Source organism: Corvus moneduloides, chromosome 25 (genome assembly GCF_009650955.1).
Source record: "Corvus moneduloides isolate bCorMon1 chromosome 25, bCorMon1.pri, whole genome shotgun sequence".
Taxonomy (NCBI): domain Eukaryota; kingdom Metazoa; phylum Chordata; class Aves; order Passeriformes; family Corvidae; genus Corvus; species Corvus moneduloides.
In genome coordinates, this window is record NC_045500.1 from 5263069 (window position 1) to 5291063 (window position 27995).

Here is a 27995-nt window from a genome sequence, read left to right on the forward strand (position 1 = left end):
GTGGCAACCGGAGACGCGCACCGGGAGCAGGTAGGGCCGGGGGTGCGGGTCCCGGTCCCCCCCGCATCCCACTTCACCCTTCCCATCCCACCCCATCCCACCCTTCCCCACCCCTCCCCTCTCTCTGGGGTCCCCATTTCTCCCCGTGCCACCCCATCCCCAGCCTCTCCTCACCCCCCAGCACTGCCCTCCTCCTGTTCCTGTGCCTGTTCCCCACGTTCCAGCCCCACAGCCCATCCCAGCCCTGCTCCTGGGCATCCCCGTGCTCCAGACCCCATCCCATCCCATTTCCAGAGGCACCTGGGGCCACGCAGCCCCTCTGAGGGCTCAGGTCCCTGGTGGATTTGCTTTTCCCCTCAGGTTTCAGGAGTGCTGGGACCTTCCCTTGGCACTGAGCTGTGACATCCAGCATGGGGACTCTGATGGACACGGTGCCCTGTCACCCCCCACAGCCTCCTGCGGCCTCTGTGAGTTCCCAGCAGCCTTTTTTGTGTCCTTTCTGTCTCTTTTGGGTGCTTCATGAGGACTTTGGGGTCGGTGACACACTGCAGGAGTGGCTTTAAGCAGCTCTGTGGGTTATTGCTGCAGTTACGGCCCCACAAACCCCACAGGTGAATTCCTGATCCAGCCTCGCTTGTTTTTATGTCCCCAGCCACACTTTTACTGTGCAAGGACAAGGGTTGGGTCATGCTGGAAGTGGCCAGGAGATGGCAATGCCACCAGCCGAAGTGTCACCACCCTGTGGGCTGGGCTCGGGCCACTCACCCCAGGAGCAGCTGCTGGGGGCATTTTTGGGTATCATTGCCCCGATAGGTTTGGAATCACTGGGGAGATGATTCCTTTGGGAAAGTTCAGGGGGAATTCTGAAGCAGCACTCCTGTTAGTGAGAGGCTTCTGGCAAAAGTGACATGGAAAGGCACCTGTTGTGTAAAAGTGACAGAAAACCACAATTCCTGCCACGAGCAGCTGGAAATTTCAGAGTGAAACACAAAGGGAGAAGTAGAATTTAATTTTGAAAAGTTATTTTCAGCCCACACACCCACCCCAGACCCATTTGTGTCCCCACAATGCACAGAAGAATGGCTCAGCACATCCAGCCTGGTCTCTATTCCCTGGCATTCAGGCAGAGATAAGAAACCCCCTGCAGAAGGAAATCTTTGATGGGAAAATCTCTGAGCAGGCCTGTACCCGAGCCTGGCAGGGAAAAGGAGAACATTTTGAACTTTTTGCCTTTGCTGTGCTGGTGTTGGGGTGGGTGGGGGGCTCTGCAAGAGGGAGATGGGATGAAAGGGAGCCCCTGGATGCCGGATTTCAGTCCCAGCTCCTCTTGGTTGACCCAAAAATCTCAGCATCCTTCCATGTTATGTTACAAATCCTCTGTGAATGTGTGTTTACTATGTAAAAACCAGGTGATAAATATATATAATGTAATCGATATAAATATATGTAATAAACAATTGGTCAAGAAGAGCATTTTAAAGTCCACAGTGAGAGCTCTGTGCTTTGTTGGTTTTTCCTTTAAAATTAGGTCACTTTCTGTCTCATGGGGAAACCACTTAGCTTTTCCACAAAATTTTACTGGAATTGCACAGGCATAAGCTACTCAATTGCATCTTAAAAATGGGGTTAAATATTTTTTTAATGGCATTTTGAAGCTCAAAAGTAAACGGGATCAAGGCTCCAACCCCCCAGCATCTCCAGCTTACAAGGCTTTGTGCAAAGCCTTGCTGTAATCTGTTGTTTTGCTTAACAGATGTGGTATTAGAATCGATGAAAACATAAAAATCTCAACTCCCACGGAATTATGAAAAGCAGGGAGAGCAAACAGGAGTAATTTAAAACTGGAGGTGAGGGAACTGCCTCCTTTTGGGTTGGTTACAGAGGGAAATGACCTGTTGCTTCTCTTTCTATATTTCAGCTGGGCTAGGTTAAAACAGTGAAATTATGCCTTGATTTTTCCTCAGGATGCTTCAACACTTAGGCAGGAAAAAAAAGTTTGTTTTTAAATGTTTCTCACACTTAGAAACGCTTGGCAAGATATTTTGGAACCTGAAGGCACCGGGATCAGTGCTGGCAGTGCTGCTCTGTGCCTGCCAGGCAGAGCCCCTGACTGGAGGGGTTTTCACTCATTCTCGTTTCATTTTCCTTTTTTTCTTTCCCCCTGGGCGCTTCCTGTAAGGTGACACCAACTTCGAGAGGCTGCCTGGAGATACTCGATACTTATTTCTGTGATGGGTGTACTTATTGATGTACAAAACGAGCTGGGGGTTGGATTTAATTGTTGGGACGTTTTCTCTCGGTTTTTTTTTTTTTTAAATTGAAAAATGCAATGTTCAAACGTGCAAACCTTCCAGCGGTCGTGGCCTGGCGTGCAGCTTCCTGTGGCTGCAGAGTGATCTTCTCTCTGTGCTTCCCTCCCCGTGCAAGGCATCACCTCCCTGCCCTCCTCCTCCTCCCGACCCCCACACCAAGCAGGGCTCTCTGTGTATGGCGGGTTTGAAAAATCTCATTTACACAGCGAGTTTGGGGGTTTTTTTTTCTGCGTGTGGACTGGCTGGAAATGGGTTTCAGATGTTTTCCCCGCGCCTGCATCTCGTAAAGCCGCGGCGTTGCCGTGACAACCGTGTGACATCTCCGCCCGAGCTGCTCCCTCCTCCCGCCGAGCATGCCCAAAGCGAGCCGCCACTCCGGCTCAACTCTGCCCGGGCTGCACATATGGGACGATGAGCGCCGTTCCCGATGAGCTCCCGGCCTTTGTGCTCGGGAGGAAGAGGAGGCAGAGGCGCCCCGAGGCGCCGGCAGCGCTGCCCCGCACGCCCTGAGCGCCCCGCCCGCCGCCGGCGGCTCGCCCGGGACCATGCTCGCCTGCCTGGCCAGGGGGAATTTGCTGGATATCCTTCAGGAGGGCTTCACCGAGGTAAAGTCCCGGCCCCAGAGGGAAGGCGGGTGTGTGCAGAATTGTTTCGTTCTCGGTGCTTTGTGGGGCAGAGAAGGGGGGGAAAGCAGCGAGGTTTGGTGGTGGCTCCTCAGCAGGGGGGCTGCGAGCCGGAGGGAGTTTGGTGAGGAGTTCGTGGCTGGTGTTACAGGCGGTGTTTTCAGCTCGGGGGTTTTATGCTCTTCTCGCTGCTTTGCTGCTGTCCCAGTAAATAATACAAACGGCAGGAGGCTGTGGGGCAGAGTTTATTGTGTAAAATTGACTCCTCTCGTGAGGGATGAGCGGTGTCTGCGTGTCTGGGGGTTGTAAATCTGCTTTGTGGACTCAGTTTTTAGGAGAGGCTGACAAAGAGCTGTTTGGGTTTTTTTTCCCCTCATCTTTTTCTGTAAATTGAATCCTCGTGGGACTGAAATTCAACTTGGTCTGGAAAATGTAATTTTCGAAGTGTTCTTTATTTGCTTATTCTGCTGTCAGGAGAGTAATGAATCCTAAAATAAGGAGATGCACCAAGAAACTCCAGAGATGGGAATCCCGTGGCTGTGTGGGGAGTGCAGTGGGACTTCCCTCTTTAGGGGGCACAAAAAACCAGTTTTGTTCGATATTTATGGACTCAGTAATGCCCATGCTGGAGCACGATGTGCCATCTGTAAGCTGGAAAGGAAGAAAAACTCTGGGGGATTTGCTGGAACCAGAGAGTGGCTGCTGTTTTATTTCTCACTTGGTCGCAGGGATCTTCTCTTGGGAAAGTTTTTATTCTTTCTTAGAGTGCAGAACTTAATTTTGTTCAGTGCTTGGTGATTCCTCAGCCAGGCAGAGCTTGGCTGCTGTGCCCCCACGACCCCGTTATCCACAGAAAATGGACACTGGACATCCCTGCTGGGCTTCACCACCGGGAACACAAACTGGGGGTGAAAGCTGAGCCTGCTGCCGGCTCCACGGCGGCCCCAGGTCTCCTCGGATGGCTGAGCCGAGCTGGAATCGCTCCATCCCTCCTCCGCACAGCGTCAGGCTCATTTTTAGCCAGCCAAGGTCTGGGTTTAGGTCGAGCTCACACTTCCTGTGCTCGAGGGCAGCACATCCTCCTCAGGCACGAATAGTGACTTATATATAAATAATATAATTAATAACGGGAGCAGACCCCAGTGACATTCAGTGCCTCACGCTGGCTGGTTTTACCCACAGACAGCTCAGCTGTGGAAAAAACTTTCCTCTCCCACCGTAAAAACAGATTCACGGGATCTCTCTGCCTCCTCACACCCTGCAGCTTGCAACAAAAGTAAAACTAAAATCAGTTTTGCAGAGGAGAACCTGTGACTTGCCAAGGACGCACCTCACACCCCAGGCACTGGAAATGAGAGAGGAGCCCTGTCATTCCGTCCCTGCTGTTGTGATCACTAACTGTGCGTCCTCTCCATATTTTTTCACTTATTTAGGTGTTTATTTACACAAATATTAATGTGTTAAGAGTCCCGAGGTGTGATCCCAGCAGAGCTCCCTGACAGTGGAGGGTGGCGACCAAACCCAACGCAGCCAAGAGGCTACAGGGAACTTTCTTTTGTTCCCTTGCCTTGTTTTCCCTCTCCCTCTCCATCCTTCTCACCAAGGGCCACCTCAGCAGCCCAATTATGCCCTAATTAGTGCCGGAGAAGGGGGCATCATTGTCCTTTCTGCAGCTCCTGCCTGTCCTGCTCCACAGCCCAGTGCTGGACTGGTGCTTCATGTAAGGAATCACCGCCTGCTGAAGGGGCCCCTCAATTGCTAAACTGTCACTCCAGGCCACTTTATTTCCCTTTTCCCCCTTTCCTTTCAGAGTCAAAGCCTTCGTGGACGCTGTCACCTGCAGACATCTAAAGCCAGGATGGTTTTGTTTGATGCTGAGAGGCAGCGAAGTCCCCCGTGGGCACCTCCCGTGTTTCTCCCATTAATGGCCTGCCCTGCCTTGAAGGTGTTTCCCTGCTGTTTGTGGGGACTCCTCCTGCTCCCAGGCCGATAAATAATTCAGTCCCACAGCTGGATGGTGCCCTGGGAAGTGTGGCTGCTAAAAGCAGGAGTTTATAATGAAAGGGAACCACGGAGAGGGGTCTCATCTGCGGTGACTCCGTCCATGTGGCCTCAGCCTGTTCTCCCTCCTCGGGGAAACGCAGTTTATTTATGTGCTGACACTTCTGTCAGCTCTTTAAAACAGATGGGGCCCAGAGAAACGTGTCAGAAATGGGCCTGGCAGCGCCAAGCCTGCCTTTTAACAATAGCACACCTTCTCTTTTTCGAGCTCAGGGATCATTTCCTCTGGCAAGCTTAATTATGTGTCTGCTTGTGTGCAGTGAGTAATTTAAAATAACTACTTCCTCCCCCCACACCCCCCATAGATTATGTTGAACAAACAATTCATTCCAGAGAGGACAGGGAGATTTTAAGGGCCCAAGCTGAGGTTGATTGGAAAGCAGGGTCTCCCAGCCAAGTAAAATGCAGGGTTATCTGCCCATGAGGGGAAATCTCCCCACATTTTCGAGGTGAGAGCTGCCCCTGCCCCGCTCTGTGCAGGCAGGAAATGCTGCAGGGCTATGTTCTGTCCCTCACCGAGGGCTTCATGGAGTATTTCCCCCGGTTCTCAGCTGAGGGGGTAATTCCTGGATTTCCCACATGTACAACCCCTCTCCTTCGCCCCTCTTTGCCGCATCCTTTGGCGGGGTTGAGGTGCTGAGGTGCCATCCTGCCTGTGGGGTGTGAATCCTCACCCTGGGCAGTGTCCTGCGGTTGATTTTGGTTTGTTTCTGTGTTTGGGGTTATTTTCTGGCAGCGTGGCCTGGCCCTGGCTCTGCTGCCCTCGGGGTAAGGTCCTGATCTGTGACACAAAGGTCTGTGCTGTGTGATCTCAGCTGAAGGAGCCGTGCCTCTCCGCGCCGCCAGGGCTATTTATACATTAATAGGATTCACCATGGAGAACTGTTTTGACTTCTGGCTCCCTCATCCTCCTCAGCCCCGGTGCTCCCTGGAGCGGTGAATCCCTCAGAGCTTCCCTGAACACACTGAGCTCTAGAGGTGCTGCTGTTTCTTCACCCCAGCTTCGTTTTGGGGTGAGGCGGGCAGGATTTCACACCTTCCCCACCCTGTTAAAGCCAGGGGGAGATGGCTGGATCTGAAGAACCCTTTGAGCCTTTCCAGGCTGTCTGGCCTGACTGGGCAGCTGCCGCCCTGAAAGCCTCCCAAGTCTCCAGCACAGAGACCAGAAAACACAGCTGGGGCTCCCCACACCTGCATTTACCCCCAGATGTGCTCTAGCAGATCATTCCTTGCTCTAGCAAGGAATTCATATCAATTTTTCCCCAAACCCTCATGCCTGGCCAGCAGTGGGACTTCTCAGCAGGGGAAGGATGTATTTGCTGCTCTATAGGATTAGGGTGGAGCAGTTAGGACTCAATCCCTGCCTTGGTGGCTAAGCCAGGCTGTCCCTTGGCAGGGTGTCCTTACAGAGCATTTGCACAGGAACACTCGCAGATTTCCTGGTTTCAAACCATTTTACCAGGAATATGAAGATTTTTTACAGCTGCTTTGTGGGTAGCAAGTGAGGCTTGCAGAGGTGAAGGGGCTGCCACACTCCCAGCAAGTCATGGGCAGAGGGAATTCAAAATTCTGTGTCCTAAATGTGCCTTTAAAGCCCTTCACCCTGGGCCAGGGAGCCTCCCTGGATGTCCTTTCCCCTCTGCAAAGCCCCTGCCTGCAGATTTTGCAGTCCTGAGGAGCTCAGGCTCCTCAAAGGGCTGCCTCTCCTTGCCTGCGGATGGGGATCCTGCTAAAGAAGGAACAAAGCTCCTTTTCTTTCCTCAGGGGATGTCTCAGTGCAGCGTGCTGTGACAGACCTTAGGCTTCATTTGGGTGGAGTGGAACCATTTGATAACTCAGGGTGAATCATGTGCTCTGAAGTCCCGGCAGTTTGTACTCAGAGCTCAGCTTTTTGCCAGTTTTTGCCTTTATTTTTTGTCTGCAGCTGGCACAGAAACTCTCCCTGGGTGTGAAAAGGCCTCAGATACCTGGTGAGCATAAAGTGAGTGGTGGTGCTGGTTCAGGATCTTGCATTTGCATTATTAAGCCCTTTCACAGCACAAAATGAGTACAATACCTGTGTATTTAGGCACAGGTAGGAATTACTTCATCCTGCACTGGAGGTTGGATGACTCTGGAATGGGCCACGGCAGTTTTTTGGCTTTACAAGAAGTGAAAGTCAAAGTGGTAGAAATAATTTAGGGAGTTTGGGTGGAACTGGGCCTTGCTGTTTGCACTTCAGCTCTTCCTCTTAATGGGTAAAGAAAGGACTGAGAAAAAGATGGAAAACTTTGTCGTCAAAAATTCCATGTCCTGCTGGAGAGCTGGGCACTCTGGAAATCAGCACCTTCTGCTTTAAATTACGTGTTTTATGAAGGAGAACTCCTGTGGGTGCTGTTGGTCATTCTGGCATCACTGTTGTCGTATCTGGGTGGTTTTCACTGTTGGATGCATCTCAGTACATTGAAAAAAACCTGAATCACATTCAAGCATCAATTTTGAGAGGCAAAAAAAATCTTTTCCTGGCTTTGAGAGCAAAGAGAATAATTTTCTTTGCTTGGGAGTTTGTGTTTTCTGCTCCTACAAAGGCCTCCTTGAACAACAACAAAAAATAAATCAGCAAACTGCAGGAAGGCTGGATGGAAAATTACAGTTCCTATCTAATTAAGGTAATGTCAGAAAGCTTCAAAATCATACAGGGCTTCAACCACCACATCCTGATGCAATTAGGCTGCTGCAGACCTTTGGTTCAGTGCTCTGGGAGGGAGGAACAGTGACTTCCTTTCATCCTGGGAGTTGCCCCGCAGCACGAGGGCTCTTCTTGCTGACCTTGTCAGACCTGGGGCTTGGGCAGTGGCCACAACTGTGCAACAAAGAGAAGTTGGTGTAAAGAGCCTGAAAAACATCATTCTGGGAGGATGATTCCCTAAATTCAACAATAAGGATGGATTCCAACTCATCTAAAGCAGTGCACCAAGGGAAATCGGTGTAAAGAGCCTCAAAAACATGATTCTCTAAATCCAGTGATGAGGATGGATTCAAACTCATGACATCAGTGTAGAGAAGGGATCTGTTTCTAGAAGCAGAGAGTGTCACAGGATCTCCTGAAAGATGAGGGTGAGGAGGGCAGGCCCTTCTTGCTAAAAAAAAAAATGATTTTGTCCATTTGTTCAACACCAAAATGTGCAATATTTAAATCTCAGAGAGGTGAAAATTAACCTCACATGTCCCAACCTGTAATTTGCCCATGGAACTCTGTTGGGATGTCCTGTAGTCCATCACACCTTGCTTTAAAAATCTTCTCCTGCCCTGCAGAGCCTTCCAGAGTAAGATAAAAACACCCCACAAAGATCTGCCTGGAGCAGCCTGGGCTCCAGCTCCCTTCAGGTGAAGCTGCTGCTCTTCCCCATGGCGAGGTACAGGTAAAAGAGGCTTTTTCTGGAACACAAAGCTGTGTTAATGTAAACAGGATTAAGCTTAGCTCCACCATAATCCTAAATAATGTGTGTTCTGTATAGTAAACCCCACACCAGGCTGATTTTCCTCTGAAAAATTCTGGGTTTGGAAGAATTGTTGGTGAGGAGCTGAGCAGTGTGAGCCCTGGAAATTCTAAGACTGGGCTGAGCAGGAGCTCACACCGAAGTGCAGGGGAAGCAGGAGGGCCTGAGATGTGTCATGTTTGTTCCCAGCCATGTTTTTGGGATCTGGTTGGCTAAAAGGAACTGAGACCTGTGTGAGACTGAGTGTTGTGATGCATCCATGGGGTTGGAAGCTGTGGGTTTGGTGCATTTTTGTGGGCAAATGCAGGCTCAGGAGTATTTTTGTGGAGTGGGAAGAGCTGCTGTTCCCAGGGCAGGACACATCCCAGGAAATCCTTGTCCTCCCTGTGGTGGAAGTTGATCCCTGGAGTATTTTCCAGGATAGATGGCAGGAATGATGTCTATCCAAGCACCAAATCACGTTGCTGTGATAATATTTAGGGCTGTGTTGAGGTGGCTGCCTTGGGGCTTGAAACAAATGGAACCTTGAGGGGGTGAAAGAAAAAATCTTCCACTTTTTTTAGAGATCTGAACCTGTGGATTTAGAGGTGTGAATCTGAGGGTGGAGGCCTTGTGGCTGTGTTGAAGGTGAAGGGCTGAAGGTGTGGCCCACAATGTCCTTGTTATTCCCCAGCTGATGGAGAAGTGAAGCGTTTTTGACTCACCAGCTTCAAAAATTGCCCTTGGGGTTTCTGCTGAGCAGCTCAGGGGCTTTGTCTCTTCATGTGTTTCACAGCACTTTGCCATTTTTAGGTCACTAAACTTTTATTTCTGATATATTTCCTTGGCAGGTTCAGTCACATGCTCCCCTGAGCTGCCAGCAGTGACAGCTCTCTCCCTGCATTTCTGGGCTTTGAGCAATCCAAGGCTCTTGCTGAACTCATTCAGTCTGCCGGGTTTTTGGGTACAAAGTTAGGAAATACTCTTCAGTCCAACTGTCTGAACGTCTGCAGGAAAATCTTATGTTTAATGGAAAAACCCAAAACCAACCAAGTCTGTTAATGAAGTGTAAGTCTGCAGAATTACAGCAGCCACGGGAATGAAATGACTTTGTCCTGGTGCCATCCCAATTCCATTGCCTCAGAAGCCTCCTTTTAATGCTCATTGTTTAAAATGTAACTGCTCTGGGATTTAGGAATGGCTTTTTTTTTTTTACTAATAATAACAGTGTCAACCTCCTCGTGCTTTTAAGAGATAGAGACTAAAAGCTTGCCAAAAATTCTTTTTTGTGAATGCACAAGGAATGTTCTGAGAGAAGGAACAGAAAACAAACTGCCTGGTGAAAGGGTTTTTCCTTTAAATGAGACACTCCTCCAGAAACTGCAGATTTTCTGCAGGCTGGAAGGTCCTTGGGGAATTAGTGCCAGTTCCTGAAATGATTAGAAAAGTAGAAAATAAAGACTTCTGGGGCTGGACATTGCTGCTACTGCAGCAGAAGAAGCTGCAGAGCCCCTCCCCAGGGCAGGCCAGGTCTGCTCCAGCAAAGATGGGTCAGATTTGCCATTTCTGCTCCCTTTTTTCCCAGAGCCACCAGGCAGGCCCTCAGCTCCCGTCCCCTTCCAGCTCCCCAGCCTCTGCTGAGTGAGCAGAGCTGCCTGAACACAGGTCCAGGCACCTTTCTGAACCAGCAGACCGAGCCATGTGTGATTAAAGTTGGATTTCCTATGTCGGGATAATTAAGAGTGAGGCTGTGACCAGATTGTGACTTTGATGGGCTGTAAAAGCATAAACTCTGCCTGACACTGCTGAGATCATATGGAATGGAGGTTAAAACCTGCTGCATCGGCACAATAATGGGAAGCTTAGTGAAAAGGGAGGTAATCCCATAAATGGATCAGTTTGTTTACCCTCCATGTCCCCCAGCAGCCCTGCCCAAAGGGATTGCAGCCTTTCCAGCAGCCCTGGAAGGGTTACAGAGAGGGGGATGGAAAGGGAAAGGTCGTTTGGATCTGCTCTTTGCCTTTGGGTCATTTGTGCCAGATGGGTCCTCAGGGTGAGCAGGAGCCTGAGTTTGAGTTTCCCTGGTCCTTCCCACACACAGCATCCCTCCTGAGCTGCTGGACAGGTGCTGTTCCTTGCTCCCAGGGCCCAAGCCAGCTTCCCTGTGTGCAGGAATAGAAACTGGGCCACTGGAAGTGCTGAGGCAGCTCCCAGGACGTGGAGGGGATGTACAACTGTTCCAAATGAGCCAGGCTGGGAGTTCTACAGAGGGAGGCTCTTGGCTCTTTCAGGAAATCTCCCCTGGTTGTTGTGGAATTGTTTAATGGGCAGTAACTCAGAGTTCCCTGCTTCTGCATTGTGGGTTTTCTGCTTTCTTGATATGAAAACAGTGTGGATGGGACACTGAGTGAGCAAATTGTGGCCCCCAAAGTGAGGGGATGACAGCCTTGGTTTGGCTCAAACACAGATGAGATGCAGTGAAAAGCTCTTTGGTCAGCTGTGCTCAGCTCAAGAGTCCTGTCCTGCTCCCTCCTCCCACGCTGGCGAGGGCTGAGCTGCCCCACAGCAGGCAGGGATGTCAGCCAGGCTTTGGGGTGAGGCCTCTGGTGTTTGTTTTCGAGGGCAGAAGACTGAGATCTGTGAAGATCAGAGAGAGAAGCGAGAGCCCTGTGACTGCCCCTGCAGTGCAAACATTTTGTTTTCTGTTTCCAGCAACAGCTGCAGGCCTACGTGGCCTGGGTGAACTCCCAGCTGAAGAAGAAGCCAGCAGCGAAGCCAGTGCAGGACCTGAGGCAGGATCTGCGGGATGGGGTCACTCTTGCCCTGCTCATTGAGATTGTAGGTCAGTGGTGCCATCTGGCCCTGTTTTTCCCCCTGCAGCTCCGGCTGTGGTGTGGAGGGGCTGCCTCAGCTCTGGCATCTGCCAGGCAGATGTTCCTGGGGGTGCAGAGCTCATGGGGAAGGGGCAGCTGGAAAGGAAAACAATCCCAAAGCAGATGATAAATGCAATTCTATTAAAGCACTTATGGTTCAGAGGCAGTTACGGCAGATGGGCTGAAACCTGGCAGGGGCAGTGGGAACTCCCACAGGGCTGGCGTGGAGTCAGTGGGTGTTTTTTGGGAAGAGTGACCTGTTTGCTGATGTGATCCCTTCTCCCTGGGCAGGGCACAGGGGGTGCAGTGAGTTCATTGGCCTCGCTGCTCCTTCCTCCTCACACTCATCCTCTGCCCCAGTGGGGTCCCAGGCACAGCAGACAGTTCTCCAAACTTCTCCCAAGTGGGTCTTTCCCACAGGCTGCGGTTCTTCACCAGCTGGGCCCTTTCCATGGAGTTCAGTCCTTTGGGAACAGGCAGCTCCAGCGTGGGTCCCTCACAGGGTCACAAATCCTGACAGAATCCTGCTCCAGCCCCGCAGTTCTTAATATAATCCCAATGCAGCCCCCAGCCCAGTTATCCCTGGTGCTGGGTTCCTGTCAAGCAGGACAAGAAGCCGCATGTAGCACCCAGACATGAGAGCAGAGCAGTGCCCCACCCCCGGCAATCCCTCTGACAGTCCCCAGCGGGTCAGTTCTCCTCGGTTAAAGCTTCTCCCCTCCCTTCAGCTGGTGAGAAGCTGAGTGGCATCGAGGTCAACCCCAAGAGCCAGCAGGAGATGAGGGAGAATGTGGAGAAAGTCTTACAGTTCGTGGCATCGAGAAAGATCCGCATGCACCAGACGTCAGCTAAAGGTACGTGGCCCTGGGGGTGATTTCAGCTGTTGAAATCCTGTTTCTGGCTTTGTTTTATATCAAACAGGTAATTTATGAGTAAATTAATGTGTCAGTTTGTGGGGGAGTTGGGGATTTTTCCCCCTCTGGTTTAGTGAAGGTTTTGTGTTGAAAGATGGACAATGCAGAGAAAAAAGTGACTTTTTTTCCTGCTACTGAGCACTCAGAAGCTCAGGGAATGGTGTAATGAGGAATACAGGCTTGGAGTCTTTCACCAAAAGGACACAGAAACCTGCTAGAGTGAAAGGAGACACGGAAAAAATATTTGTGGTTCACTGGAAGCCACGGGCTGGAAATAGGGAGGAGACACAGCACACAGTCACATGTCTGTGGCGTGGTTTAGTCAGGACTTTGAGTAGCTCTGACTAAATTGTTTTGGGAAATCTTGGTCTGAAGGAGTGGCTGATCTTTGCCATGACACCAGCGTGCTGGAAAATGCCTTGTGTGATACCACTAAAAATGATTAATTAACATTTGCAAGGTGCTGCAAACAGTTTATGGCACGTTGCTGTTCTGTCTTTTGTGTTTTAAAAACGGGAATTCTGTGCTGATAAAGTCAGTGGTCAGTCCTCAGTAACTGCTCTGCTTCTGCCAGAGCATTCAGTAACTGTGTGTGCAGTAATTAAGGCTGGAAATGGCCATGAAGGGGAGGCTCAGGGCTGCTCAGAGCTCTGAACCTGAGCTGTGGAGAGGGCAGGCACTTTGCTGTGCCCTGCAGCACCAGAGCTGAGCTGGAACAGCTCTGCTGGCTTCAATTATCTCCATCTTGCTGCGCAGCCACAGCTCCAGTGGCACTTCACCTTAACGACCCAGAGCTTTGCGTTTTGCAGATATTGTCGATGGGAACTTGAAATCCACCATGAGGCTGATCCTGGCCTTGGCTGCTCACTTCAAACCAGGCTCGGGCAGGGCTGGCACCCCTGGCTCGGGGGGCAGGAGCTGGGCAGCACCCCCGGGCAACCTCCGGCCGCGCTCGGCCGCCGCCGTGGCCCAAGGGGCAGTGGCTGCCCTGGCCGATGTCCGGCAGGATGTCCAGCAGTCCGGCCGGGACGTGTTCAGGCACAGACAGAGGTGAGGGGCTTTTCCCTGGTTACGCGAGGCTGGGTTGGATTCAAATGAAAATTCAAATGAAAAGAAATGCATCTTTCTCCATTTTATCCTGGCGTGAGGAAGCTCCTGTTGTACAAAAACACCTAAAAAGTGCCCTCACAGAGGGGGCCCTGACCTGGCTCTGCAGCCATTCTCAGGTTTTACAGCAAAATAGCAGCTGGGTCTCTCTTTATCTCCCTGGAAAAGAACAGGGAGTTCTGGCCAAGGCAGGGGGAACTGTGCTGCCTCCTTTTCCCCACGCTGCCCTTGGTGCTGTCTCCTTGGAGATGTTCTTATGCCAAGTGAAAGAAAAGTCAGGTTTTCCCCCCAGGTGCTGGGCAGAGATCTGGGAGCTTTATTTCCAGAGCTGAGGACGTTGTACAAGTCCGTTCTGGCTCCTCCATTGCTCATCCCACTGCTCCAGGCAGCTGCTGAGTGCTGGGGATGCTGGGGATCCACACACACCGGGAATAATTCTGAAAATCCCATTTGCCACTTGCCAAAGGTGCCGTGTGGGTGACAATAATAATAATAATAATAGTAATGACATTTAACGGGGAGCCAGGTGGTGGGGCTGTGCAGGGTTTCATTTACACAGCTAAGGTCATTTGCCCATTTGAGATTGGCTCAAGGGAGCTCCTGTGAAAGTCTGGAAATGAGGCTGAAATGGCACATTTTGTTGAAAAATGAAATGTTAAAGGTTTCCCTTGCAAAGGTCTTGGAGTTCTTCAGTAAAAAAACCAGTCCTTGCGATGTTTCCTTGCATTTCCAGAGCTTTTGGAGTTTTCTAGTCACAGAATTAGGGATGAGTTTAAAACAGCAAGGCCTGTTTGCCTGTTTTCCCTTAGCACCAAGAAGATGGAGATCCCTGATAGGAAAATTGGCATTTTTCTGGCTGTCCCCTCCTCCTTACCTCCCTTTCCTTAGCTTTCCTCCCCTCCTCTTTGGAGACAGAGCAATTCCTGCTGCAGTCAGGTGAGGGTCCCCTCATTTTGTGATTGTCACCTCCAGGAACAGCAGCATGGATGAGGAGATTGAGAATCCCTGCTGGAGCGTGCGGGCCCTGGTGCAGCAGTACGAGGGGCAGCAGAACGTGCCACTGGAGTCCCACCCTTCCAGGTGAGGAATTTTATGGCCAAGATGTGTCCTTGGTCTGACATTCCCTAAAGTGCCCATTCTCCTCACCAAAATCTGCTAATTTCTGATGGAAAAGGGTTGATCTGGAGGGTGAAGCCTTGGGAATCAACGTGAAGCAGTTTTCTGTTGTTGTTTTCATGGATATAGGAGAGAAAGTGCAGCAAAAAAGGGCTTTTGAAGAAAAACTACTTTAGTGAGGGAGCTGATCCAGCATGGAGAGCTTCGTAGTAAAGGGAAGCCGCTCCCTTTTCCCCCAGAGAACCAGAAACTACTTGGAAGAGCCAGAACTGTGTTACTGAACACACTGGAGCTCCCTCTGGAAATGGTGCTGCGCTCCAGTTAATCTCATCTGGAGATCCGAGGGCAGAGCTGCACGTGGGGAGCTGCAGCTCGTGGGTTCAGAGTCTCCTGTTCGCACTGAGAGCCCCAGCTCTGCTTTGCCGTGTCCTTCCCCTGCCTGGGCTGTTCCCCAAGTGCCTCCCTCCAGTTTGTGTGGGGGTGATGAGCTCATTTGCCAAGGACAGATTGCCACTGACAGCCTCTCAGCAGGCAGGACGTTTCCCCAGTGTTTCTCAGGCCGATTTTTATGCTCCACAGCACCAATAATTCTCTGTGTACCTGAAAATTAAGGATATTTTGCCCAACAGAGGAGAAAAACACAAGGGTTCGTGTTTATCCCCCAAATCTGCTGTGTGTCATTGAGAGCGTGTTTATAAATAGACATTTGGAGGAGTGTGGGGCTCCCAGTGAGCCAGAGCTGGAGCAGTGCCTCCACATGATGTCAGCAGCGTGCTTTTGAGGCTGGCCTGCCAGGGGGGATGTAAAAATCCTGCTCTCGGCAGCCAGATTTCATGGATAGTGTCACAGGACCTTGGCATTGGCTCCTGAACCGTGAGCTCAGGAGTGCCACATGCTGCTCCCTGCTCTCATCCTCCAGTTTAAGGGAGCTGGAATATTTTATGTATTCTTCAGTCCTATTGGAGATTGTCAGGTGGCTGCTGTTTGCTCATATTTTGGTAGGATTTTCGTGGTAAACAAAAATTTCTCTGCGCATCCTGCATTTTTATTTTATTTTTGCCCATAATGCCATGAATTCTCTGACCACAGTGCAGTGTTGATATTATTGCTGATAGGGCAGAACACAGCGAGAATCTTTACATAAGTGATCAAAAATTGGGGGCATTCTGCCCTTCCAGCTGCTGGGGGTGTCTCTGCTGACACAGTTCTGCATGATGAAAATGAGATGCTTTCCCTTTACTTGCAGGGAGAAATGTGCTTAGCTCAGTTAGAACCAGCTGGGAGAAACGAGATGCTTTTTTTATTAGTGAGAGTCGTGGTTATTGAGTGCAGCCGCCCCCTCCATCCGATCCTGCTGCTGTGGAGTCCCAGGGCAGCATCCCCGGCCCTGCAGCAGCTCCTTCCCTGCTCAGAGCTCTCCCAGCCTCGCTCACAGAATTCCCAGGGACGGCAGCTCCAATAAGCGCAGGCTGCCGAAATGATTCCCAGGCTGCCGAGCCCCTCACCCATCCCTCTCCCTTTCCCCTCCCCTTCCAGCAGCACTCCCTCCCCCACCCCTGAGCCAGGCATCTCGGAGAAAGGCTGTGCCTGCACAGCCCGTGTGACAGCAGGAGGGAGAGGGAGCCGTGCCTGGGGCTGGGAGAGCTGCCTGGGAAGAGCCCGCATCCCTCGGGAAGCGCAGGGACCCGCGGTGGCAGCAGCTCCTTCCCCCGGCGGCTGCTCGGATGCTCGGCAGCACAAGGAGGGCAGGATGGGATGAGAAACAGCCCCGGCAAGCCGGGAGCCTTGTGATGGCAACAAGCAGCTGTGCAGCTGACCAAAATGCAGCAGCAGGAGACAAATAACCCGCGAGGAAAACCAGCAGGAGCCGAAGGCAGGCTGCAGAATTCCCTGACTCCAGAATCGAACCCGCTGGTGGGGGCTGCGGCTTTGCCTCTCAGCCGGCGAAGACCCTGAGTTGGTTATTCCGTGTGCGTGTTGTTTCTGCTGGGAACCCGCTCAGCAGTCTGGCTCGCAGAGCTTCCTCCAGGAGTTTGACAGGAGCTGGCGACCTCTGCACTGAGCCCTGGGCACGTGAAGGGAACGAGGCATGACCGGAGCCGGGATCCTGCGGATTCTGTGAGGCGTGAGGTTAAAGTGGGATCATGGGAGGGAAGCAGGTCAAATGGTGAGCGATTGTTGCCATTGTCCTTGGGAACAGCAGGGATGGGGTGTTCATTAAAATCGGGGGGGTTCAGGCAGCGCTGAGGTTCATTGCCCTGAAGCCTTGGCTGTGCTGGCGGATCTGGGGTTCGGGGGAGGCAGGATGTGGGTTAAGGAACCAAGTGGTGAAAGGAATAAAGTGGAGCAGTTTGCATCATAAATCTCTCTTGGAAAGCTTTCATTTCCCAGCCCTCGTTTCTGCATGCTTTAAGAGGGAATTGTTATGCACTTGTAAAGGAATTGCATCAGCGGGTATTTCATACTCTGATGGGTTGCACTGATACAGAACCTGGGGAAGTGTTTCCAGCATTCATTGGATGATGCATAAAGCAGCCTGACCTGTGCTGCTGCTTCAGCTGCCTCTGGCTCTGCCACTGTTTGGAATGTTTGGGAGGTGTTTATGGATGCTGGGTGAACCCAGTGGCCTTCAGAAATAGGAAAACTGCCTGGAAGGGGTCTGGGGATGTGGAAATGCCTAAGGAAATGTAAAGCTGTCTGTGCTGTGGGGACTTATCCCCACCTGTGGTCCCTTATGTTGGCTTTGGGCTGTGGATCCAGTGCTGGGAGAAGCGGATTTAGAATGTTATTTCCAGGCTCATACCCTTGTTTTTCATCCTGCTCGTCCTTTTTGGTTCCCCTGTTTCACCACCTTCTCTCCCATCCGTGGCTGGTGGTGTTTTTCTGGGACAGATTTGCATGGATGGGAGCCAGCAGTGCCTCAGGGTGAGGGCATTTTCAGAGAATCAGCTGAGAACAGGAGGGAGGGAATTCTGAGGTCTGTTCCTAGAAGGAAGTGAAATCCCTCCCGGAGCTGCTGGCCATGTTAGACCAGCTGGGCATCCTGCTGGCATCTGTGTTGTGTGAAAGTTTCAGCCTTTCCTCTGGCTCTTGTTGCATAATGCAATCCCAGCAGAACTGCCAAATCAAATAATAAACAACACTAAAAAAAAAATCCCATAATTTTATGCTGTGCCCCCATTCAGCAACGAGCAGGAGCAGGGGGCTGGTTACAGGTTTTATATTAAAAATATGCCTAATGAGGGACTGCTGTGATGGATTTGGAATTCCTGGAGGTAAATCCTGGAGCAAAGCCAGGTGGCCTGGACCCCTTTAAGAATCATGCACACACCTGGAAGGACAGGTTCTGTCCCTGTTGGAGATTTCTATTGGACAATGGTTCTTCTTTCCCTCTAACATGGGGGAAGTCTGGACCACAAAAACTGGACTCAGGTCTGTGATTTAAATGAGGAGAGGCTTGCCCTGGCCGTGGGAGTGGGGCAGGCAGGAGCAGCAAGTCATTTCCATCTCTATTGCAGGGCTTTTCCCATTCTGTGGGAGCTGTGGGGGACAGAGCAGCAGTGCTGGGAAGATGCAGGGAGGGAGCTGCTGAAGCCTCTTATTTTTCTAAACCTATTATATTATTTCCACACTGTTTTTCTTTTTGTTCCCTGTCCTTTGTTTCTGTGTTGGGGGAGAATGAAAAATTAACTCCTGCTCACACTTGCAAGGATTAATTCCTGCGACTTTCGGGGTACATTGAATGGGTCAGTGAGCTTCAGCCACCTTTTGATGTTGTCTGGGAGATGCACTCAGGAAGAATTTCTGAGAGAAGGATTGCTTGAACCTCCCAGTCAGCTGAGATGGCTCCTGTGAAAATATGTGGGCACTTCCGAGAAGTTTTAATTGAAGAACACGAGTGAGTGGAATCTGACTCTCAAAAATACTGGGATTTAAAGTTGAAATGATTCATCTGAAAGCTCTGGAGCAAGAGATGAAACCAGGGTGGCTTTTTGTGCAGCATAAGGCTGGCAGTAAATTACCCCTGAGTGTGGTCCTACCCCTGTGTGAGAGTTTGTATTGAAAAAATTACATGCCCAGGTTGGGTTGTTGAAGGTTTCTCTGGGATTCAGATTATTCTTAGATAAAAGTGAATATGGAGAAATGCTTGTTGAAAATTAGTGCTGAGCAACATCATCTTCATCTAAAAGAACTGTTCCTGCCTTGCTCTGCAGCCTGACATCACCCAGCCCTGTCCACAGTGCAAAGAGTGACTCCACTGTAGCTCCCTCAGAGGAGAAGGAGAGGCTTGTGATCCTCCAAAGTGAAGAAACAGAGACTAAAACAGGTAAAACATTGGGACTTCTTTGTGTGATAAACTTGCTGAAAAGCTCCCCAGGGACTGGAATTGTTTAATGCTGCCTCCAGGGTGTCCTTGGGGCACTGTCTGGCACTGGGGGATGCTCTGCAAACCCCACAGGTGCTCTGTGGCACACACTGTCCCCAGTGCTGTGCTTGGAAATCTCCCTGAGTCAGGTGCAAAATTTCCTGGGATAAAGTGTGTGTAGGAAAGCTCAAGAATGAGGCATAAATCCTTGGGGTCAGATGAGCTGTCACACCTGTAGCTGCTTCCTTGGCACTGGTGAGTGGTGCATGTCCTTTCTGGGCTGCCCTGAGCACACCCAGCTGTTCTCTCTTGCAGAAGAGGCTGATTCTCACTTCCAGCCCGAGTGGCAGGCAGGGAACTCTGGCTCCTGCTTGGAGAACTCATGGGAGGAGCAGCTTTTGGAACAGCAGGACCACCTGGAAAAGGAAATGGAGGAGGCGAAAAAGATGATTTCGGGTTTGCAGGTGAGAGATTTTTCTTCTCAGAGAGTGTTCCCTTCCAGGGTCACCCAGCCCTGCATCAGCTGTTCCATGAGCTCGGCTGAACCTTCATTTTTGGCACATTCTCCCCACAATTAGTTATTTGTGGGACCTTTCCCTCGCTTCCCTTCCCTGCCCCTCAGCCCAGTGTGTGTTTGGCTCTGCCTGGGGAGCAGAGCCCCTGATCCATATGGTGAAGGCACTGAACTCTCTCAGGAACATCCCTTTCTGTTTGTGCTGGGAACCCAGGGTGGCTTTGAATTGTAAATATTTATGTGGCAGTAAACAAAGCAGAGATTGTGTGAGGAGCACAGGCAGCTGGGCGGGCACTTTCCCCGGGGACAATGGGCGGGACACAAAAGAGTCACCAAAAAAAAATTAAAAAATTCCTTGGTTCACTGGTAAAATCTGGCTGCATTTTGTGCCCACTGGGAGCATGGAGAGGAGGGACTGGCACTGCTGCCCTCTCATCCCCTGGGAGCGAGGAGAGGCAGCTGATGTGGCCAGCCAGGAAACTGGATTTGATTCATCGATTTTCCTCCTCTTACTCAGTACTTGAGAGCCTCCAGTGTGTCAGAGTTTGGTTGAAATGTAGGGGATCTGATGCACACACCCCCTATAGGGTGCTAAAGCTGAGACTTCACTCGCTGGAAGTCTGAGCTGTCCTTGTTTGGTTCTTCCTGTGGGGAAGAGCATGGGCTGACAGACCCCTGGGAGAGCTTTCCAGGGGACAAATCTTCTTGTTCATTCCTGAAAACAACCTACTCATTTTTGAGGGAATAAATTGGCAGAAATGGGAAATGAAGCTGGTTGGGGACGGTTGATAGGAGTGACTGCTGGCCAGAGCTGCAGCTCGCCTCTTTCTCTTTGAAATCTCTGAAAAGGAGACTTTTTTCCCCCTTTTTCTCCCCAGGCTTTGTTGCTCAATGGGTCTTTACCTGAGGATGAACAGGAAGGGTCCTTTGAACTTTCTGAGCGCGGAGCCTGCCCTGAGGAGCAGCTGGTGAGCACATCCCTGTCCCCAAATTTCCCTGCTCCAGCTGCCTTTTGCACTGCCCTGCCCCTGCTGCACAATAACAACGCTGATACTTTGCATTCAGATCATCATCCGAAGCCGTCTGGACCAGAGTGTGGAAGAAAATCAAGATCTGAAGGTTAGAGGGTGACAGATGGAGGGGAGAGAGAGGTTTTGCAGATTGTTTTACTTGTTTTTTTGGGGGGGAAATGGAGTGGGGATGGGGCAGGGTGGACAATATGATGGATGAAATGGGGAGTATTCTGTTTGGGCTCCAACTCTGGAGGTTTGGGACCAGTTCTGATGCTGGCAGAAGTGTTTGATGTTGACCTGAAGGACAGATTTGGGGGACTGGGCAATCATGTTTTTCCTCAGGACTTTAATGAGACTTGCTCAGCTCTTTGTCACGTTTGTAACTCATTAAAATTGCTCAGGGCCTGACTGGCTCTTGGATCTGTGGGAAAAGGTGGGATGTGCTTCCTCCTGCAGCAGAAAACACTGGCTCTGGTTGGTTTTGAAGGGGTGACAAGGTGCCATTTAATGTAATTGTGTTGCATTTGCAGAAGGAGCTGCTGAAATACAAACAAGAAGCTCGAAACCTCCAGGGAATAAAGGTGAGGAAAGGGGCATTTCATCAAAAATAAATAGTAATGCTTTGGGTGAGTAGGGCCAGCAGCAACCATCTACCTTTGAGGAATCTCAGATGGTGGAAGGAGGAGTATTGGGGGCTTGGAGGTGGGGGAGCCTGTGGTTTATTTCTGAATTTTCAGGCAGGTACAAGGAGCTGGATTTCCTGGTTTCTGCTCTGTCTGTAGGATTGTGGTCAAATATCCCCTCTTTTGGTTTTTTCCCCTGTTTTCTCCTAAACAAAATGAGGCATAAATTGTTTGGTTCTCCTGGCTCTTTTATTTCCTCCTCTCTTGGAGTACACACCCAGTAGCACTGGCCCAGTGAACTCATTCCTGCCAGCACAGGAAAAAGAGCCTGGGGTACCCCGTCCTGCCCAGAAAGGGCTCAGTTTGTGCCCCTGGAGTGGTGAACACTGCTGATCTCCTGACAGAGGTAATTTTAGAGCTGCCTGTCAGAAGGGAGCAAACAGCAGTAGCTGTCCAAGGTGGAGCTCTGGGTGAGTGAAAGGTGCAGAATTAGTGCTGACTTTGGCCTCTCCAGAGAGGATTTCACTGCACAACTGGGTCACGCTCAGGGCTTAAGGTGTCCTGGGCTGACGTTGGCCTCTCCGTGCCCTCTGGGTGCGTGGCTGATCAGGAGCTGCAGGGCCCTGAACTCCCTCCAGAGCCGTTCCTATCCATGAGAACCAATGCCTGTCACTTCTGGAGAGGAAATTTAAGCTGAAGCAGAGAAATCCCTTTGTCTTGATGGCCAAAATGTTGGCAGGGAAATCAGTTTTGGGTAAGAGAGAGGCAGGAGGGCTGAGAGCCCTCTGGGGCCCCTGGCAGCACCTCAGCCCCGAGTGGCCACAGTGTGTTCTGGCCACTGTCCGGGGTCACTGACCCCCCGGGAAGGGTCTCTGCCCTCCCTGCACCTCCCTGCAGAGATCACCTCTCCCCAGGACGCTCTGCAGCAGAGGCTGATCCAGCAGGACGCTTCAGTCCTGCAGCTCAAGCAGGAGCTGCTGAGAGCCAACATGGACAAGGAGGAGCTGCACAACCAGAACGTGAGTCACTGCTGCTTGGGGGTGTTTTGGCTGGGGGTTGGTGGCCCTGAGGGTGGTTGCAGCAGAGATTTCAGGGTCGTGGGATAGTGAACAAGCAGTCAAAGGTCTCTGCACAGCACAGGCTGCTCACAGTCTGCTGGCCAGCTGTGAGGGTGGAGATTCCTGACCTTCCCTGCCGCTTCCTGTCCTCCAGGACCTTCAGCTGGGACAGGGAGGGGCTTTCCCTGATGTTTTCAGTGCTGTTGCATTTGTCCCTCCTCACTCCCTGGGTCAGCAGGTGGCACTGCCTTGTGCAGGTCTCTGTCCAAAGGTTGCCACCCTAAACATCAGCTGCCTGGACCTCTGCAGGTTTTTGGTCACCATTCAGCACAAAGGGCAGAGGTTTTCACTGTCTGGGAATATCTGCCTCACACGTGGGTGTTATTCCTGCAGGTTGACCTCCAGAGGAAGGTTGAAGAGAGAAACCGGCTGCTGGCAGAATACAAAGTAATGGAACCTCTTCCCTGGGGGTTCGGGTAGTTCTTCAGTTCTGGGAATGGGATTGTTGTCTCTCCCCTGCACTTGGACACCCCTGGGAATGCGTTGCAGGAGCCAGGGGTGTTTGTGATGAGGTGAAGGGACCAGATGTTCTTTGCATTCCCCCCACAGCTTCTGACAGATCTTTTATTGCTGTGGTTTTTGGTGGTGGCTGCTGAGTGTCCAGCACTTGTGCAGATGAGGTTGGGTGATCTGGCTGTCCTCTGATCCCTCGGGAATCTGTGTTCTCTGGGACAGCTGTGTGGCCTCAGCAGCGGGTCTTTGGCCAAGGGGACTCTGGGCAATAAAAACCTGATTGATCTTGTCAGAAAAAAGCTCTGACACTCAGCTCTAACATCTGGCAAAGCACACCCTGTGCAGGTCACCTGATCCTGGCAGATAACACAGTTTTCCCTGCCATGGGAAGATGACCAAGCCTCCCTCCCTGCCCTGCTGATTCCCTGGATCCCTGTGTTGCAGAAGGAGCTGTGCCAGAAGGATCGGCACTTGCAGCAGCACCAGACCAAGCTGGATGAAATGCTCAGGCAGCTTTCTGAGGCCAGCTACCAGCAGGTAGGGAGAGCTGGGCTGCCCTGGGAGCTGGCCTGGGTGGCCCAGTTGGTGGTGACTCCTCTGCTGCACCTCCACAGGTGGATCTGGAGCGGGAGCTGGAGCACAAGGAGGCCCTGCTGGCTCACTGCATGAAGAGAGAAGCTGAGGAGGTACGGGAGCCTTGGGCCACACATGGGGTGAGGTTTGTCCAGCACTCTGGAGCCGCCTGTCTCCAGAAACCCTCCCCTTCATCCCAGAGAGGTCTTGCTCTGCCTTCTCACTGCCAGAGCCCTGACCAAGGTGGGCAGACCCCACAGAATACCCATCTTGCCAAAAATCCCAGCACTGAGCACTCCAGCTCAGAATCCTCGGGGATGAAACAGTAAGGAAAGCCAGAGGGTTTTTCAGCTTCCAGCTTCAGCTCTGACCCTGGGAATGGTTGGACCACAGCTCAGTTTTCCTCCTCCTTTTCCTGCTGACCCTGGTATTGAGTCTTGGGGGAAAGGCCAGCCCCAAAACCTGTCCCTGCCCAGTGCCACCTGACACTGTACTCACCAGAGCTTGCAGAGCCCTCTGATGTAGCAGCAAGGCCCTGCCAGGCTCTGCCTCTTTTTTTTCCACCTTTATGTGAGGAATCAGGTCTGTGCTGTGACCAGGAACTCCCTGCACACTTTAGGGAGTGCCTTTATCTGGAAGAAGATGGGAGTTTTATCACTGATGTGGAAAGCTCTCATTCTCTCTCATTTTGAAGTCCATAAATGGGGATTTTTGGGGAGGTCCTGACACCCACATTTTCCCCATGCCAGGTGATGGCTTACAGCAGTCACAGTGCCCAGAGCAATGGCTTTCTCCAGCCAGCAGGAAAAGGAGCTGCCCCCACAGCCCACCGAGGGGTAAGTGCACCTGAGGGGCGCATTCCCAGCCAGATATCCTGGAACTCTTTCATTTTGTTAAGAGAGGTTTCCCCTTGCTGGGGAAAGGAAGATGAGGAGGCAGCAGCCTGGGGCTGGTCTCACTTGTGGTGTTTTGGGCAGACCAACGACTTGCAGCTGGTCCGGGACGCCCTCCGCAGCCTCAGGAACAGCTTCAGTGGCCACGACCCCCAGCACCACACCATCGACAGCCTGGAGCAGGGCATCTCCAGCCTCATGGAGCGCCTGCACCGCATGGAGACGCAGAAGAGGCAGGAGAGGAGGGTAAAGGCTTCCCAGAGCTCTTCATTCTGCCCCTCACACACCACCCAGAGGGCTCTGACTGGGAAGTGACACTTTGTCCTTGTTTTTTTGGCTTTGCACTCCAGGTCCGGGGGAAGTCACCAGCAAGCAGAGCAACCAACGAGTGCAGAGACTCCTGGCCTCCCAAATCCAGTAAGTGCCTTGCAGATCCTGCCCTTCCACTGCTAGATTCACTGCTCAGGTTCCTGGGTGTAGAATCCCCTTGGGAATCTGCCCCCTCCAGCTTCACCTGCACAGGATCCTGCCTGGATCAGAGTTCCCTGCAAAGGGAAGGGGACACGTATTTATGGCTGTTTCTTTGTAGAGCATCATCTCAGTGGGAGTCTGGGCCACTTGGGCAGTGCTGCAGCACAAATAGCCATGGCAATCCCTGGGAAAGGGATGTCATCCCAGCTTTCCTGCTGCTTTGCACCATCTAGTGGGGACAAAGAAGTGTTCCCTGCTCAGTGTTTACTGCCTTTCCTATCCACAGAACAGAGAAGTCTTTTTGAATATCACATTTCCAAGCGTCCAGAGTATTTTCTGCATAAAAGGAGTCTTAAAACTGTGGAGTTCAGTTCCTCTGTTTCAGCTCTTGGGGGGAGCAGGAGACAACGCAGGAGTCAGGGAGAGAAATACAAATGGGCAAATTAAAATCCACACTCCACCATCCATCCTGGCCAGCTGGAATGGGAGATAGGGAGGGCTAATGATGATAAGGGGTGATAATCAGCGAGTTGCTGCTTTGCAGAGCTGCCTCACTCTCAGAGCACGCCCGTGATGAGCACCAGTGCCTGCACCAAAGTGTTGTACTTCACCGACCGCTCCCTCACGCCCTTCATGGTCAGCATACCAAAGAGGTGAGGCTGGGCCTTCCTGGCCCTCCTGTGCCCCTAAAACCAGCACTCTGATTTTCTGGGAATGCTCCCAGCCAGCACAGGTTTGCTGTGCCTTGACTGGATTTCATGCCACTGGCTGGGGAAGATGATCTGCAGGAGTCGCTGAGCTTTGTTTTTGTCTTTTGTTTTTGTGTTTATTTCCCTTGCAGGTTAGGGGAAGTGACTCTGAAGGACTTCAAGGCAGCCATCGACCGGGAAGGATCCCACCGGTACCACTTCAAAGCCCTGGATCCAGAGTTTGGCACAGTGAAGGAGGAGGTAAATGTGGGATTGAGCTTTGGGATCAGTGTCACCACACAGCCCTGGGGACCGTGGTCACCTCACTTTTAACTAATGAAATACTGGATGTTCCCCCCAAAAAAAACTGTCTGCTTTCTCAGATGTAGATTAAGCTCCTCTTGTGCTAAAATGGGATGTTTTCATCCTCAGCTAAAGCAATTCCGTGGATGTCGTTGTGACTGCCTGAGAGTTGCAGAGCCCCTTGGGCAAAGCCAGTCTGTGACACAGCTCAGGGGACACAGCAAAAATCCAGGCTGCACTTCTGGCCCTTCCAGTGGCTTTACAAAACTTGTTGCAATGGGAGAGCATGTATTAAAAACACAATCTCTTACTTTCCTCTGAAGTTTTTTTCAGAGAGCTGTGTGTGTGGCATCATTCCCTTTGTGTGCTGCAGTGCAGCCCTGTTCATGCTCAGGCTGGTGTGGGTGTGGATTGGATTCATTACAGGTTATTGGGACAGTTCTTGCTTCACAAATTGATTAAGACAAGGGCAAAGGGTCACCCTCTCTGGGAACAGGCAGCAGCAGCAGCTGGAGGCTGTGGTCTGGCTCAGAAAAGGCATGTTTCCTGTCTTTAGTTTACCTTTTCTGTCAAAAATAAAAGCCAATAATAACCTTGATATTCACTGGTTAAAGAGGCCTGGTCTGTTTTTTACCTAAAACCTGAAAATGTGACTCAAACCTCAGCCATCATTCCCATGTCAGTGTTCCCTGGATTGTTTAGAGAAATCTGAGCTGGGATTTGATTTAATGCCCCCGATGCCCCTCACACTGCAGAGCTGTGGTGTCAGACCCCAGACATGACTGAAATCCTTTATTTTATTTTGTAGGTATTCCATGATGATGACATCATTCCTGGCTGGGAGGGGAAAATCGTGGCCTGGGTGGAAGAAGACCACGGGGAGAATTAATGGAGCTTTCAAGTCCTGTTTCTATGGAAACCTGTGACTGTCTGCGGAGCTCGGAGAGTGACCAAGGAGCCCTCGTGCTGGGAGGAGGCCAATTCAAGCTGCCAAAAAAGAGCCTCTGTGCAAGCCACGGGTGGTGCAGGCTGCGTGCATGGACAGCTGGCACCTGACTGCCCGTGCCTGAGGGCAGCTGCTGTCCTGAGGCTGCGGGGACGGGTCTGTGGGACAGAAACGCCCAGCTTGGCCCTGTCAGCGAAACCCTGGAGGCCTTAAGGATGCTTTGCTCCCTTCTCCTGCTCCTCCATCTCTGCACTGTGTGCTGCGGGCTCAGCTCGGCGTCTCCTGTGCTGATGTCACAGAAATCTGCACTGATGGCGAAAATGTGAAGCTTTGCCTTCATGGAGAAGAAGCTGCTGGATTGTGAGAGCAGAAGGTTGGACCAGCTTTGTCCTGCAGGAGCAGAGTGACTCTGTGGACATTCCAGACTGACAGGACCTGTCCTGGGGAGGGTTTATGCATGGTCTGAAGCAAAGCTCACCAACCTGGCCAAGCTCCCTTTCTCCCAAACTCAGGCTCCCATTTCCCAGCCCTGCTTTCCCCACTTGCTCTCCAAAGCTGTTCCCATTTCCGAGGCCCTCTGGGTTTGCTCTGCAGCCATGGGGACTGTGGGATCCTGGTGCTTGTTTGTTTGCTGAAGGATTTCACGGGTGGGGGAGCTGGAATCAGCTGCTTCCTGAGGTCTCTACACCCCCTGTCTGTGCTGAGCCTCTGTCCTCCTGCTGTCACCTCCTGTGCACAGGCATCCCTCTGCTGCTGTCCCCGCACTGGCAGAGCCACCAAGCACTTACCCACACCAGTTCCTTGCTCTGCCGAGTCCTGAAGAATCAGGAAGGAACTGCTGGGGAAAGAACGAGCCCTAAAATCCCCGAGGGTGGATTTTTCCCTTCGGTTTTGTGGTTTTGTTTCTCTGCATCGCCTGCGGGCTCGGGAGGTCAAACGGCACATCAGGGCTCTGCTCCTTCCCAGCTCCTGCGGCCCTTCCATGGACTGTCTGTGTGTGCTGTGCATGAGGCTGGCAGAGGGGCAACCTGGTTTTACTGTTTTATATTAACATGTCCTTTTGTAAACATGTTCTTGGAATTATTTTGTACCGATTCACATCTGTCTGAGGACTGTGGATATTTTTATACTAGTGCAAGTGCTCTCTGTATATTTCTGCACGCATTATACTGTGTTTTACTCCTTTCCTGGTGGATGCTGAGATGGTTTGTATCGTCTTCTGTTGACACAACATTGGCCTTGTAATTTTATTTTACTATGGAAATCCAACTGGTTAATACTGGGTTTCATATCAAGGCTCTTGTGTGGTTTTGTGCCACATTGGCACAACACAAGCTGCCTCCTGTTCTGGACAATTTGTGTGACTTTCTGCTTACAGACAGCAGGAGGAAAGTTCATCAGTGAACAAGTTAATTAATGGGGAAAATACATCCCTTTTGGAAAAGAAACAAAGATTTTCTTCCTCCCTGGACATAGTTTCTCTGTTGCATGATCTCTGGTGAAGAGGGCATGGGTTTGTGATACTGAGATCAATTGTATTTGAATTGCAAACTGCTCATAAGTGTTTCA

At 51.3% G+C, this 27995-nt stretch overlaps 1 protein-coding gene across 3 annotated transcripts; it reads left to right on the forward strand.

Annotated features, from left to right (window-relative positions):
- The first annotated feature begins 207 nt into the window (after nt 1–207).
- On the forward strand, nt 208–27995 carry DIXDC1 (DIX domain containing 1). 3 transcript variants are annotated; one of them, XM_032133711.1, is made up of 20 exons: nt 208–467; nt 11167–11296; nt 12056–12181; nt 13051–13291; nt 14321–14428; nt 18679–18791; nt 19146–19294; nt 20223–20312; nt 20410–20463; nt 20888–20938; nt 21895–21999; nt 22432–22485; nt 22996–23088; nt 23166–23237; nt 23874–23960; nt 24102–24263; nt 24368–24434; nt 25033–25141; nt 25330–25438; nt 26289–27995. In XM_032133711.1, exons 1-20 carry the CDS (start codon nt 411–413, stop codon nt 26367–26369), a joined length of 2058 nt encoding a protein of 685 aa, XP_031989602.1. In that variant the 5' UTR covers nt 208–410; the 3' UTR covers nt 26370–27995. The 3 variants fall into 3 exon arrangements, with proteins under 3 accessions (XP_031989602.1, XP_031989601.1, XP_031989603.1); XM_032133710.1 differs by lacking the exon at nt 208–467 and adding an exon at nt 2668–2917; XM_032133712.1 differs by lacking the exons at nt 208–467; nt 11167–11296; nt 12056–12181; nt 13051–13291; nt 14321–14428 and adding an exon at nt 14436–16631.

What these genes read in the sequence shown, in the direction of transcription:
- DIXDC1 (XM_032133710.1), top strand. Translation starts at nt 2,858, where the DNA reads ATGCTCGCCTGCCTGGCCAGGGGGAATTTGCTGGATATCCTTCAGGAG. An exon ending in AGATGATTTCGGGTTTGCAG is followed by an intron (nt 19,295 to 20,222) that starts GTGAGAGATTTT and finishes TTTTCTCCCCAG; the next exon opens with GCTTTGTTGCTCAATGGGTC. An exon ending in GGCTGCTGGCAGAATACAAA is followed by an intron (nt 22,486 to 22,995) that starts GTAATGGAACCT and finishes CCTGTGTTGCAG; the next exon opens with AAGGAGCTGTGCCAGAAGGA.